Below are 14,082 nucleotides of genomic sequence, written 5' to 3' on the forward strand. Positions count from 1 at the left end.
AAGTGAAATTACATCTTTGCCATGACATTAGAAAATCTCAAATTTGTGACCTATACCCTGCGAGTACCCACCCCCCCAAACAACACACTCACTCCAACTACTCGCAAAAGTAGTTTATATGGGTCACTTCATACATTTCAAGCAACATAAAATGCCTTACATTAAAAATGTAAGATGACTAAGTTTTAAGCACGTCTAAAAAGTAAAGGATGTTAACTTTACCAAACCACCCCTAGCAAACACTGTTCAAAATTATTACGTACCTAAATGCAGCCCTTTGTTTTGTAGAAAAGTAAGTTGTTTTGTTCTTTTTCTGTTCTTCTTCTTGTTTTTTTTACGGTGGCGCACTATTAATAAATGTATCTGCCTCAAGCGTTGCGAACGAAGCAATACAACCACACTTCACACGGATCATTGGTTGTTTAAAACAAAGCAATACAACTTCTGTACATTATTTGTACAACTTATGGCTGGTTTAAGGTTTTAGGTCTATGTGTCTACATATAGACCTAATATAGACATCGATCAGGTCACAGAAATAACCACACTTCATCCGAATCAATGGTCATTTAAAACAAAGCAATGCAACCTCTGTTCATTATTTATACAACCTACAGCTGGTTTTGGGTGTAATATTTCATATTTAATTGATTTAAATTTGTCGTCTATTTTAGGTCTACAGGACTGTCTCAGAAAATTAGAATATTGTGATAAAATTCTTTATTTTCTGTAATGCAATTAAAAAAACAAAAATGTGATACATTCTAGATTCATTACAAATCAACTGAAGTATTGCAAGCATTTCATTATTTTAATATTGCTGATTATGGCTTACAGCTTAAGAAAACGCCAATATCCTATCGCAAAATATTAAAATATTTCCTCAGACCAAGTAAAAAAAAAAAGATGTATAACAGCAAAACAAAGTCAAACATTTGAAAATGTCCATTGATGCACTCAGTACTTGGTTTGGAATCCTTTTGCACGGATTACTGCATCAGTGCGGCGTGGCATGGAGGCAATCAGCTTGTGGCATTGCTAAGGTGTTGTGGATGCCCAGGATGCTTCAATAGTGGCCTTTAGTTCATTTGCATTGTTGGGTCTGGTGTCTTTCAGCTTCTTCTTCACAATACCTCACAAATTATCTATGGGGTCCAGGTCAGGGGAATTGGCAGGCCAATTGAGGACAGTAATGCCATGGTCAGTACACCATTTACTGGTGGTTTTGGCACTGTGGGCAGGTGCCAGATCATGCTGGAAAATGAAATCATCATCTCCATAGAGCTTTTCAGCAGACGGAAGCATGTAGTGCTCTAAAATCTGCATTTACTCTGGACTTGATGAAACACAGTGGACCAACACCAGCAGCTGACATGGCTCCCCAAACCATCGCTAACTGTGGGAACTTCACACTGGATTTCAAGCAACTTGGATTTTGCTCCTCTCCAGCCTTTTCTTCAGACTCTGGCGCCTTGACTTCCAAAGGAAATACAAAACTTGCTTTCGTCTGAAAAGAGGACTTTGGACCACTCTGCAACTGTCTAGTGCAGGGGTCCCCAAACTTTTTCCAATGAGGGCCCCATAACTTTTCCCTTCTCTGATGGGGGGCCGGGGTCAGTTTCTAACAGAAAAAGCATGACAATCACAGGTGTCCCTAAATGTAATCATTTAGTGTTTTCCAGAAAACATGCTGACACTCCAGCGCACCACACATATCCAAATATTAATAACCCTTTCTGGGATCAAATAGCCCTTTCTGGGTTCTTCACAGAATAAAATAGCGCGGAAAATATATAGGCCAATAACACTATTTATTGGGGAAAAATGAGAAACCTTGAGAAGGGACCACAGATGGAAGGATCCCCCTTTCAGGATCCCCCTTTCAGAACTTTAATGTCGGCGCAGGTTGTATTCCTTGAATACCGCCACCATCTCTTGACAGACGAGACAAGCAGTCTTTGAATTGAACAAAAAAAAAAAAAAGTGTGTCTACTGCGGGTTAAATACCCTGCATTCGGAATCAATTTTTCTCTCACCCAACCTTTTTGCCATTATTCCGTTCTTTCACGTTCTATGACTGGGTTATGGGTGGCCATAAGGGTAAAAACGTGCTGGCGCAAAGTGAGGTCATAGTAGCACTTTTTTCTCCGTCTCTGGTATTGTTTAGCATTTTTTTTCTCGTCTCTGGTATTGTTCAGGGGGTCTGGTATTGTTTAGCATTTTTTTCCGTCTCTGGTATTGTTCAGGGGGCCGGGTCTAATGCGGAGGGGGGCCGTATACGGCCCGTGGGCCGTAGTTTGGGGACCACTGGTCTAGTGCTTCTTTTCCATAGCCCAAGTCAGACGCGTCTTCCGTTGTCTTGAGTTCAGAAGTGGCTTGACTTATTGTAGGCCATTTCCCGGACATGTCTGTGAACAGTGGCTTTTGATACCTGGACTCCAACTTCAGTCCACTGTCTTTGCAGCTCCCCCAAATTCTGGAAGCGACTCTTCTTCACAATGCTGTTAAGGCTGCGGTCATCTGTCTTGGTTGTGCAGCGTTTCCTGCCACATTTCCACATTCCAACAGACTTTTTGTGGATGTGCTTTGAAACTGCACTCTGTGAACAGCTTGCTCTTTGAGAAATTTGTTTTTGTGTCTTACCCTCCTGATGGAGGGTGTCAATGATGGTCCTCTGCACAGCAGTCAGAGATCAGCAGTCTTCCCCATACTTGTGATTTAGTTTACTGAACCAAGCTGAGTGTTTTTTAAGGCTCAGGAAGGCCTTCCAGGTGTTTTGAGATAATTAGACGATTCAAGTGATTAGTTGAATACCCTACTAGTATACTTATTCATGATATTCTAATATTTTGAGATAGGATATTTGAGTTTTCTTAAGATGTATATGCCATAATCAGCAATATTAAAATAATAAAAGGCTTGCAATATTTCAGTTTATTTATATATATATTCTATCAGGTTACAGAAATAACCAATTCGCATGTACGGATCAATATGCTTATTAAACACAAATCCAAACAACTGTACATTATTTATATAGTAACTCACAGCTGGTTGAGAGTTCAAAATTTTGAAATATGGTCATTTTTGATGTTTTTAATTTAGACGTCTATTTTAGGTCTATACCGAGACCAATTTAAATTAGGTCTATACATAGACCAGACGTCTAATAAACATCTATGGCTGACAGGTGTGTTCATCTGTGTGCATGTATGTGTGTTGGGGTGGGATTATAATCCATCCATCCACCCCAATTGAACCTCCTGCCAAGAATGTTGTCTATAGGTTTTTGTGGCATTCCGCTGACGATTATGCTTTGATCTACCGCTGCCCAAACTGTACCAATCTCAAACAATTTAACATTGAAACATCAGCACAAAGTGCCGACCATTGATGTTTGTACAAGTGTACAATTCCCACGGACATTTGCAATGTGTGTGCTTGAAACATATGTTACTGATAAGTCTATGTTTTGATAATCCATATTTGTTTTTCCAAGGATACAAATATATAAAAGCCCAGACAAAAATCTCTTCTGTCAGGTCCAAAGAGAGGATTCAAGGTAGGTATACTTGCTGATTCTTGTAGTGGAGATCATGGAAATGTACACTACACTAAACAGTTATTATTTCTATGGGACCTGTTGATGCATTTTCTTACTGCTTGTGCAACGGTACATCATCAATCACGATGTATTTCTTCTGTCTTGTACTACAGGTCAGCAAGAATGGCTTTTTTGAAGTTCTCAGCTCTGACTATACTGCTGCTGTCTGCCTACTGTTGGGCTGACAATGAGGTAACAAGCGTCACAAATTTGTCATGTTTTTGGACTGAATAATCAATTGCAAAACCGGTGTTGCAACATTAGATATTTTTGACACTAAAACTACATCACTTGTGGTGGCAGCTGCTGAGCATTTAATTGAGGAGGAGCACAGCTCCATTTCGGCACACTAACAAGAAAGACTGCCAAAACTCCTTTGTCTCGCGTGTGTAATCCACCAATTCACGACATTCAGACCAAATTTCAATGTTAAGCCGGAAGTGGATGCCCATAAATTAATTGGGTGGCAATAATAAATTAGCCAGCTGTTGAGTTTTAAATGTTTTATGGATTATGAAACTTCTGCTGTTGGCCTCTCACACCGGAACACATGGCAAACAATTAATGCCATTGTCCCAGAGAGAATGCCTCATCAGTTTTAGAATGCCCGATGATGGCCGCTGAATAGTATTTTTACACACACTGCAATAACCGACTTGGATTTGATTTTTACCCTTGGCCACGTTGCAGAATGGGATCCTAGTTAAGTCATTTTAAACTTACTATGGCAGCATGTGTGCAACTGACGGTTTTAACCGTGTGACGTTTATGAAGAGTACGCATGTGTCTGGAAGCGAAACGAGTGGATTTAGTAAGACTGTGTACGGATGAGAAACCTAGAGCTAATAAGAACGAACGAGACAATATTGAGTTAAGTGTAAGAAGCAAGAGGAAAAAGAGCGCCAAATAAACTAGGATTGCAGTGCCATCTCTGCCTCCCTATGGTGTGTGTATTGTTGGGCCACTGGGCCCCTGTTGAAGATGTGAGACGACCGCGACGCTGCAGGCAACTTTGGCCTTGGGGAAACGTTTCCCTTGTGTCCCCTGACTAAGGTTAGGTGGCAAGCGAGAACAAATACCATAAGTGAACGAGGCTTTGTAAAGCTCTGGCAGCCACCGTATTATAATCAAATTAGGTTTCTCATCTGTTGAACAAGTTTTTTTTTTTTCACATGGACTGACAAAGGACAGACCAGTGACAGAAGCGATGACGGAAGTACTTTTAAAACAATGATGGCGGACGGATGATTATATTATAAAACAGGATGAACTGATGATACCAAAATTGCGGACTGGCAAAATTTGGTAAAGTGCCCATCTCTGAGAGTGACTTCCTCTTTAAAAACAACAACAATGGTGAGCATTGTAAATATGGCATACCAATTACAAAATAATAAAATAAAAGTTACAACTGAGTTTTTACAACAGTTACATCAGAGTTTTTATAAAATTTTGTTTAATGAAACAGTCGTTTTCTGTGTCGTTTTCGAGTTCCATTCACCTTCAGATACGTGCCATGTCCTTTTTCTTTTTCCATTATCGGTTTAGGATGTAGTCATATTTATTTGTTTCAAAGTATATGTTCATCTGCATTTCTAATATATAATGTTCTCTCCTGTTCCCTCAATGATATGTTTCAAAACAACCAGGCAGGTATGTATCAAACATAATCGCCAGTATCTGCATAAAGATTGGAACACCTTTAGCTATAAATGAAATCATGTTTGTGTCTCAAACCAGATGATGTCACAGAAGATCTGAGCAACCTTTCTGTGTCAGAACTTCTGGAGCGAGCCAATAGTAATCGGAGTGAGTATCAGCTGGTACAATCTAAAAAAGTTCAACAGCGAATGACCAGGATTTAAACAATGTGAATTATGTTTTCCAGTCCGTTCAGCTGATGAGCCATTGCTCACTGAAGGAGACATTGCCATTGACAGTGCTGCAGAGAGAAATGCTGACCCCTGCACCAGTCGAAGTTGTACATGGGGCAAGTGGAGTGATGGAAAAGTCTACGTTCCTTATTACATCACGAATCACTTCTGTAAGTGGCTTTAAGACTCCTATACAGTATAAAATTGTGTGTCCGCATTTCATGATTTTGCAGTTAGTGGATTCCTGGAAGGTTAAAAGCAGTGTGTTTAAGAATTTTGATTACCATTTACCTTTTCAGACCTTGAGATAAAGGCATTTAGGGTATTTTTGGATGAATTGTCACTACGCAACCTTGCTTGCTTTATTAGGTGTGAGGGTCACACTTTTAGTTTAATAGAATGGAATGTATTTTTTTATGCACTGATGCAGTTCAATTGGGCAAGAGTGAAAATAGCAAGTACATTAGATGCAGTCAATAACCTCTTTAAAACCTGAATATTGGCAGTATTCTGTGTTAAGTCATATGAACATGTGCAGAAATCCAAATATGCCCTTACTCAGGTGTTGAAAATTCTGAATAAAACCCCTGGTTTACCTCTTCTAACCTGAAAATCTTGGCTTATTAACGCAATCAGGTTACCTCCTATTTGCTCACGCTCATGTTTTATCCGTAAGGAATCTTGGTCTAACGTGAATACATTGATTTTTCAGTGTTTTCACATTATTTTTAAAAAAACATGGTGGAGGTCAGTGCCAGGTCAAAAAAAGGTACACTTTTGGAGCAAGGGCGAAACAGACTGCTTTATCTTGTGGTGAATGACAAAGTATTTTGTTGACAGTAGAAAGTGACAAGCGTAAATGATGTCTATTTGCACCATGACGTCGGCACGTGTTGTGGGTTCAATCATGGTATTCAAACTCACAAGTAGCTGTGTCTATTGAGGCATTTGAACTGGAATTTTAACCCAAATATTGACCGCATGGAAACTTATCAATGGTGTAACCCAAAACTGGTTCTTTAATCTTTACAAGAGGGGGTTACATTAAAATGAGGAATAAGTATTAATAATAGTAATTAATTATATTCAATGTTTTCAAAATATCAATCTTAAAGCAAGGTTTTAAGCTAAAACCAACAGCCCAAAATAAATGACAATAATGTTAAAACCTATTTTTAAAAAAACTAATTCATAATTAACATTCATTGTGCTCTGAATAAGATACAAATGCTTTCTCATGCGGCTAGCGTCCCGTGAAAAGGCCATCATCACCCGCGGACTGGAGTCCTTCTCTTCATTTTCCTGCATCCGCTTCAGGCCCACCAGAAGCAGTGACCGTGACTGGCTGAGCATCGAGTCCCAGAATGGGTACAAAAATGACAGCAATAAACAATTTCATTGAAAACCATTTTATAATGTGTTGTTCTCATCAACATCCCTCTTATTTTGTTCAGATGCTACTCCTTTGTCGGTCGTCGTGGTGGTAAGCAGGTGGTTTCTCTGGCTCGCCATGGATGCCTTTATCATGGCACTGTCCAGCATGAGCTGCTCCATGCTCTCGGATTCAACCACGAACAGACACGCTCTGACAGAGACAGCCACATCAGAGTTCTGCTGCAGAATGTTCAATCTGGTAATGTAGTTGATCATGTATATCAAGTGTATCAATTAATATTGATTGGTATTTAACAATCTTTTCACATATCAAACCAAATGAACAAACTGACTTTTTTTTTTTGTTCTTCAGGAATGGAGCACAACTTCAGGAAAATTGCCACCCTCAACCAGGGCACCTCTTATGACTACAACTCTGTCATGCAGTACCACAAGTATGAACAACTGGAATGCCCTGTACAGGGGTACTGCCAGGGATTTGGAGTCCTAGAAAAAATACGTACTTTGGGCCCCACCATTTCAAGGCTGATAATTTAAAATACCATTTTCTATGGCTATCAGTCATCAGCCACCATTTATTATCCTGTGCAGCGTTCCTGGTCCTGTGACAGTCAGATGTCTTCTTGGATTCTGTTGTATGAACGTAATGTGACAATATTTTGGTTTCAACCAAGTGCTTTGTGTCATGTTTTAGGTATGCTTTCTCTAAGAACAATCAGCCCACCATGCTGCCTATTCCTAACTCCAATGTATCATTTGGCAACGCAAAGGAGATGAGCCGCACTGACATCGCCAGGCTCAACAATCTCTACAAGTGTTGTGAGTATCCACCTCTGCAGACAATATCAATAAATATAATTATATTTTTTATTGTTAGTGTTATAAATATAATTACTAATAACTAGTAATTACTATTATCAATCTTACCTGACTGTTATGTTCCTTTGTTTCAGAGGAAGCCTTTTGTCAATGTAACGAAGGAGCCATTGGGCATCAGAATTGCAGCTGTGAATTCAACAGCAAACTCTGTGATTTTGCAATAAATTTACATGAACATGAGATTTTGTGTCGAGTGAATTGTTCGCCAGTGTGAGTGTGTGTGTGCGCATGCATGTGTGGTGATTTCCGCATTAAATTTAGATGAACAAGAGATTTTGTGTCAGATGAATTGTTTGCCATTGTGTGTGTGTTTTCACAATAATCAGGTTCGACCATACCCCAAAAAGATTCTATAATCAGGTTTTAGCATACCCCAAAAAGATTGTCTACAAACCCGGCCATCACACAAAATACAAATTGTCTTAAAATGATTTAAATAAAATACTGCTGCCACCCATTCAACAAACAACAGGTCAGTAAGACAATTTAGATTGTTTTATTCGGATAAAAAATTCTGTATAAATAAAGTTTTGGTGATTGATTGCTTGATTGTCTTGAAAAGTGTCACACAAGGACTGAGGACCACCTGCAACCCTTCTAGTTGTTCTTTTATTACTCCATCCATTCATTTGAATGTAGTTCAATGAAAAGTTTGTGGTTAAAAGTCCTATGTCTTTGACTGTGTAGAATACATTTGGGCGATCCTGTTGTTGGCTGAAGTGGCTATGATTGTAATTGTAAAAAGAAATGCTCTTGAGTTGGCACTGTCTTGGGACCAGCCAGGAGTCACACAAATCAATTGATGGTGTCAATATGAATGTGTTTTATTCCGTTCCTGTAAGATACAGGTTCTTTGGTTGTTACATTTGAAAGAAAATCCAAAATTCCCAAAAAACATTTGCGACCCTGGTGAGGAAAAGTAGTTCAGAAAATGGATGGATGGAAATCTGCTTCATGTATGTGATAAACATTGAGTATTAGTTGTTGAGAACACAGAAATTAACTTTTTTGTTCAACCATCACAACACGAAATTGCCAAGTAAAGCAGCAGAGGAGATGGCTCAGAACTGGTGTGGCCGCTACTCACACAGAGACCTTATATCATTCCCCTATTCTTACACAAGGAATCAGTGACTACTTCCAATTGTGAGGTTTAAGTCTTAGTTATTTCTTTTCAAATCTGTATGTTACCATTATTTTATGTCCGGCTACTAATTGTACACTCAAACTTGTCTAAAAAAAGCTCTAAAAAGACAAATCCAGTGGTTGCACATGCACTTGTCTATTGCATCAGCGACACAACAAAGTATTATAATCCTACCAAAATTGTCCGTGCTAATTATCTAAGCGGAGCTCCAGGTCACAGCTGTCTCTAACCGCGAATGTAGCAAACAGAGTGATGAAAAATGCATTTCTCTGACCCAGACTTTATACAGTACATTTAATCAAAAGGGCAGTCCTTGCTGTTTGTGTGTGTTCTTTATTGTTGGCAGCCATGGATCTAATTGTGTGAGAAGCTGGTCAGCTAGGCCCTGCTGTGTTGATAATTCAGGAGTGGTCGTGTCCTCTCTTTGTAGGCTGTAAATTTCCCATGGGAGGACTTGTGATCTTCTGCTGCACTGCCATCAAAGAAGTTGCCGTGTCCTCCCCCTTGGGATTAAAGACTGATTGGATTGTTGTCAAGCTTCTGCAGACTTTGCAAATGATCTAACCATTTGAATCAAGTGTGTTGCAACAGGGAGCTATAGAAAACATGCAGGACACTGGCCCTCAAGGACCGGCGTTGCCGACCCATGCTCTAGTTTCTCCAGACATTCTCAGGATATAAAAATGAAAAGTAACTACTGCAAACAACACTACAGTTAACGAGTGTCTTCTAGATCAGTGGTCCCCAACCTTTTTTGCGCCACGGACCGGTTACATGTCAGAAATATTTTCGCGGACCGGCATTTATATAAATAATACATTTATATAAATAAATAAATGAATAAATAATACATTTATAATAAATATATAAGCGTGTTTGAAGTGAACAGCAGAGAAGAAAGGCAAAGTGTTGTGAAATAAAATGCACAGAACGGATGCGCAAGACACGTCAGCTATATAAAGAGCGAGAGTTGTTTTCTTCCTATTAGTTTCAATTCACAGTTTAATTAGCAGTTTCAATCAGCAAATAACAAAATGCGTATTACAGGTAAAATTTTATTTCACAACACTTTGCCTTGTTCCTTTGGTCTCTGCTGTTCATCCTAAAACACAAAGGCGCTCTTTAAGCAATGCGACAGTGAGCGCCCGGCGCGCTGCGGTTGCCCGACCGCACCAAATTAAGCTCCCTGCGCAGTGCGCACTGAGGTCCACTTAAATTTTAGAAAGTACATCAGGACTTTAAAAATATCTTCTAAATTTCAGCGACGGCTCTGTCACAATAATTCTACCAGCGCGGTACAGTTGGGCGGTCGGCGGCGTGCTACGGTTGAGAGTTCTCTCTTGCGCTCTCTCTCTCGCACACACGCACACGCGCACGCACGCAAACCGGATATCATACGGAGGCCGCCATTACAGATGCGCAGAACGGATGCGCAAGACACGTCAGCTATATAAAGAGTGAGAGTTCAGTTCTCTACCTAAATCCGTATTACAGGTAATATTTTATTTCACAACACTTTGCCTTGTTCCTTTCGTCTCTGCTGTTCACTTCAAACACGCTCCATGCGACCGCAATGCTCTCGTATCAGACGCTTGCTCGATCACCTGCTCGTTTGCTGTCCCGTGCGCGCACGGAGCGCGGTGGTGCGTTTACGGGCAGTCGGAGAAATCAACGCCAACAAAAAAAATTACATCCAGCCTAGTTAAGACCATACCAAAGACTAGAAAAATGGGACCCATTGCCTCCCTGCGTGTGTGACGATCATTGGGACTTAAAAAAAAATAAAATAAAATAAATTTTTTTTTTTAAAAAATTCATAAAAATTGGGTGCGTATTATACATGGGTACAAGCTTTTTTCCAGCATCAGCATGCCATTTTTAGGGGTGCGTACTATACATGGGGGCGCACTATACACGGAAAAAAACGGTAACAATCTTACTCAATCAAACGTATTCCTCATGAATGATGAACTCTCATCAACGTACAAGACTCAAACTCTGTTTTTTGAATATTGGATCACTCTCCGCGAAAGTGCTACTTGTTAATGACCTCATTAGAGACCATCATTTTGACATGATTGGTCTTAGCGAGACCTGGTTAAAACCTAATGAATTGCTGCCTCTTAATGAGGCCTTGCCTCCAAACTTTGTGAGCTCTTGTGTTGTGCGTCCTTTTAAGACGGGTGGGGGTGCATCTCCAATTCTGATCTCAGACTTAGCCCTCGCTTGACAATAATGCATTTAAAACTTTTGAAGTTCTCGTCATCTGATGCAAAGTCTTGATGTGGTTTTATCTTGCAGTTATCTACCTTCCACCCGGAGCTTACTTTGGCTTTTTAGATGCATTTGTGGCTGAGCTGGTGACCCATGCAGATAATATAATAATTATGAGGGACTTTAGTTTTCGTATGAATTTACCGTCAGAACCATTCACCTTAGCGTTTCAGACACCAATTGATATGTTTGGTTTCACGCAGGCAATAAATGTTGGGATTTAGGGATGTTTCGTGGGATACGGTTTCCGCAGATTGTACGGACGGAGCGCCAGTCATGCTGGGAAGAAAGTCTGATTTGGTCCGCTAGTAAAAGTTGATGCACCAGACATTGTGACGCATTGTATTCTGCACAGGCATGTGTTGACAAGAAAAACCTTGCCTCCACAAATGGCAGTCTTAAAAACTGTGGTGCAATGTGTGCGTGAAATAATGCTCTGAGGCACCGCACCTTCAGTGAACTATGTAAGAAATTGTGATGTAAAAAGGCTATTGTGGAAAGGGACATTATGTTTATAAAAGTTTTTATTTATAAAAATTTTGGAGAATAAGCTTAGTCATGATGTTGTATTAAATAAGTATAAGATTGTTAAAATAAGTATAACATTGTTCAAAGAATAAATGTGAAATGTTTAATTCTAATAAAATAATTACATCCATCCATCTATTTTCTGTACCTCTTGTCCCCACGGGGGTCACTGGCATGCAGAGCCTATTCCAGAAGTCCCACGCACTTGGCATGTTTTTTGGATGTGGGAGGAAACCAGAGTTCCCGGGGAAAACCCACGGAGACACGGGGAGAACATGCAAACTCCACAGAGGCCGGATGTGGAATCAAACCTGCACATATTAAAGAATATTAAAGGCATTACAGACTATTTTTCTGACAGCTCAGAAACCAGCGCCTACTTGTCTGTTTTTGAATACTGCGCACGCGCAGGTCCCTCCTCTCCACCCTTCCCTGTTGTTTTTAGGAAACACCTCCACACTCACATGCACGAGAGCAAGATTTGGTACTACTATACAGCTACTGCTGCTGCTCCTCAATTTTTCAATTCCTGGGTATAAAAAGTCAGCCCCTCTGCAAGATTAGAACAAGATAATTACATATTACAATTGCAGGTTTCCATACCCCCGATGCTGACCTGACAAGATAATTACAGTTTTTTTCCATGTATAATGCGCAAAATCTCAATTTATTGTCCTAAAATCTGGGGTGCGCATTATACATGGGTACAATATATTTTTTTTGAAGAAGAAAATCTCCCTCGAAATAAAATTTGAAATCACTTGTTTGTTGTCAATCGCGCATCGCATTCAGCCATCCTGCCCAACACAGTCAGTAAAATTCATAATTAACCACACACCGTTTGATGCGACGGTGCAATCCTTGATGGTGTGTTATTGTCAAATATTGTTTGTTTTTTAATCTCCATCGCAAACCGGATATCATACGGAGGCCGCCATTACAGATGCGCAGAACGGATGCGCAAGACACGTCAGCTATATACTAAAGAGCTCAACCTCCTCGAAGACACTGCCAGGACAATTGAGGGCTCCTTCGGCAGCCCTCTGCTCTGACATGGATATCCACTTTATATTTCATTGATTTTCATGTTGTATCATTTCTGCCCTCTCTGCATCCATTTCAACCTGGTGATCCTGAAAGGGGGATCCTTCCATCTGTGGTCCCTTCTCAAGGTTTCTCATTTTCCCCCGGTAAGGGTTTTTAAGTTTTTCCTTGCCCTTTTGGGAGCTTAAGATCAGGGGATGCTTTGAGAATAATTGTCAATTTCTGTCTATGTGAAGCCCTTTGAGACTGCTTGTGATTTAGGGCTATACAAATAAACTTGACTTGACTTGAAAGAGCGAGAGTTCAGTTCTAAACCTAAATGTGTATTACAGGTAATATTTTATTTCACAACACTTTGTCTTGTTCCTTTTGTCTCTGCTGTTCAACTTCAAACACGCTCCATACGAACACAATGCTCTCGTATCAGACGCTTGCTCGATCACCTGCTCGTTTACTGTCACAATGTACCCTACACAAATCCGAAACATTTCTCCGCTATCGAGTTTGCTAGCGCATGCGCAGTAATACTGATCGGTTGTTCCCAAAGATTATCTTTTTTCTGAAAGAATTTTACGGACTTAAGTAGGAGTCAAAATTTGGGTGCGTATTATACATGGGTACAGGCTTTTTTCCAGCATCGACATTTTTAGGGTGCGTATTATACATGGGGGCGCATTATACATGGAAAAAAACGGTACATATTACAATTGCATATTAATATTTATATTTTAAAACGACCTATTTAACAGTCTGTCAGTGGTATGTGGGGAACAATTTTAGAAATATTATAAAATAAATTCGACGAAATAAGATCCTCTCTAATACCTTTAAGAAGACATTTTATAATAATCTCATTTTAAAATGTAATGGATATATTACATACATTTATGAAAAAGGTATTTATTTCAAACTAATATTTTGACTGTATATAATAATGACTCTTGAGGGTTTCCATACCCTGATGTTGACCTTGTTCACTGACTCCAGTGAGGCAGCCAGACGCACCTTCTTCGCCAGACCTGCGAGGAGGCTCCTTGCCTGCAATCAACTGACGCTGTTCGCAGCCGGCAGCACCTTCATCATCACAGCTTCTCGTTGCAGACGCTCGTCGTCCATCCAGGCGGAGCAGGAGTTGCAGCGGGGTATAGACATACTGTCAGTCAGCCGGCCCGGGTGCATCATTGCGCTTACCAGTTAGCCGGCCCATGTGTGAAAAAATAACTGCGAGACTACCCCCGGAGGTCAGCCTCGCAAAATTGAAAAGTTGGACTTGAAAAGATTGTGAGCACCGGAGAAGACCGAGTGTGGCCGCTTACAGCTCCTTTTCGGATAGTTGG

At 40.2% G+C, this 14,082-nt stretch overlaps 1 protein-coding gene across 1 annotated transcript; it reads left to right on the forward strand.

Annotated features, from left to right (window-relative positions):
- The first annotated feature begins 3,529 nt into the window (after nt 1-3,529).
- Nucleotides 3,530-7,932, forward strand: LOC133152634 (hatching enzyme 1.2-like). Its single transcript, XM_061276406.1, has 9 exons — nt 3,530-3,562; nt 3,718-3,797; nt 5,342-5,413; nt 5,493-5,648; nt 6,726-6,846; nt 6,933-7,111; nt 7,226-7,307; nt 7,568-7,692; nt 7,827-7,932. Coding segments are annotated over exons 2-9 (807 nt in total). The 5' UTR covers nt 3,530-3,562; nt 3,718-3,727; the 3' UTR covers nt 7,829-7,932.
- Nucleotides 7,933-14,082: the final 6,150 nt, after the last annotated feature.

The sequence above is a fragment of the Syngnathus typhle genome, linkage group LG4, assembly GCF_033458585.1.
Source record: "Syngnathus typhle isolate RoL2023-S1 ecotype Sweden linkage group LG4, RoL_Styp_1.0, whole genome shotgun sequence".
Taxonomy (NCBI): domain Eukaryota; kingdom Metazoa; phylum Chordata; class Actinopteri; order Syngnathiformes; family Syngnathidae; genus Syngnathus; species Syngnathus typhle.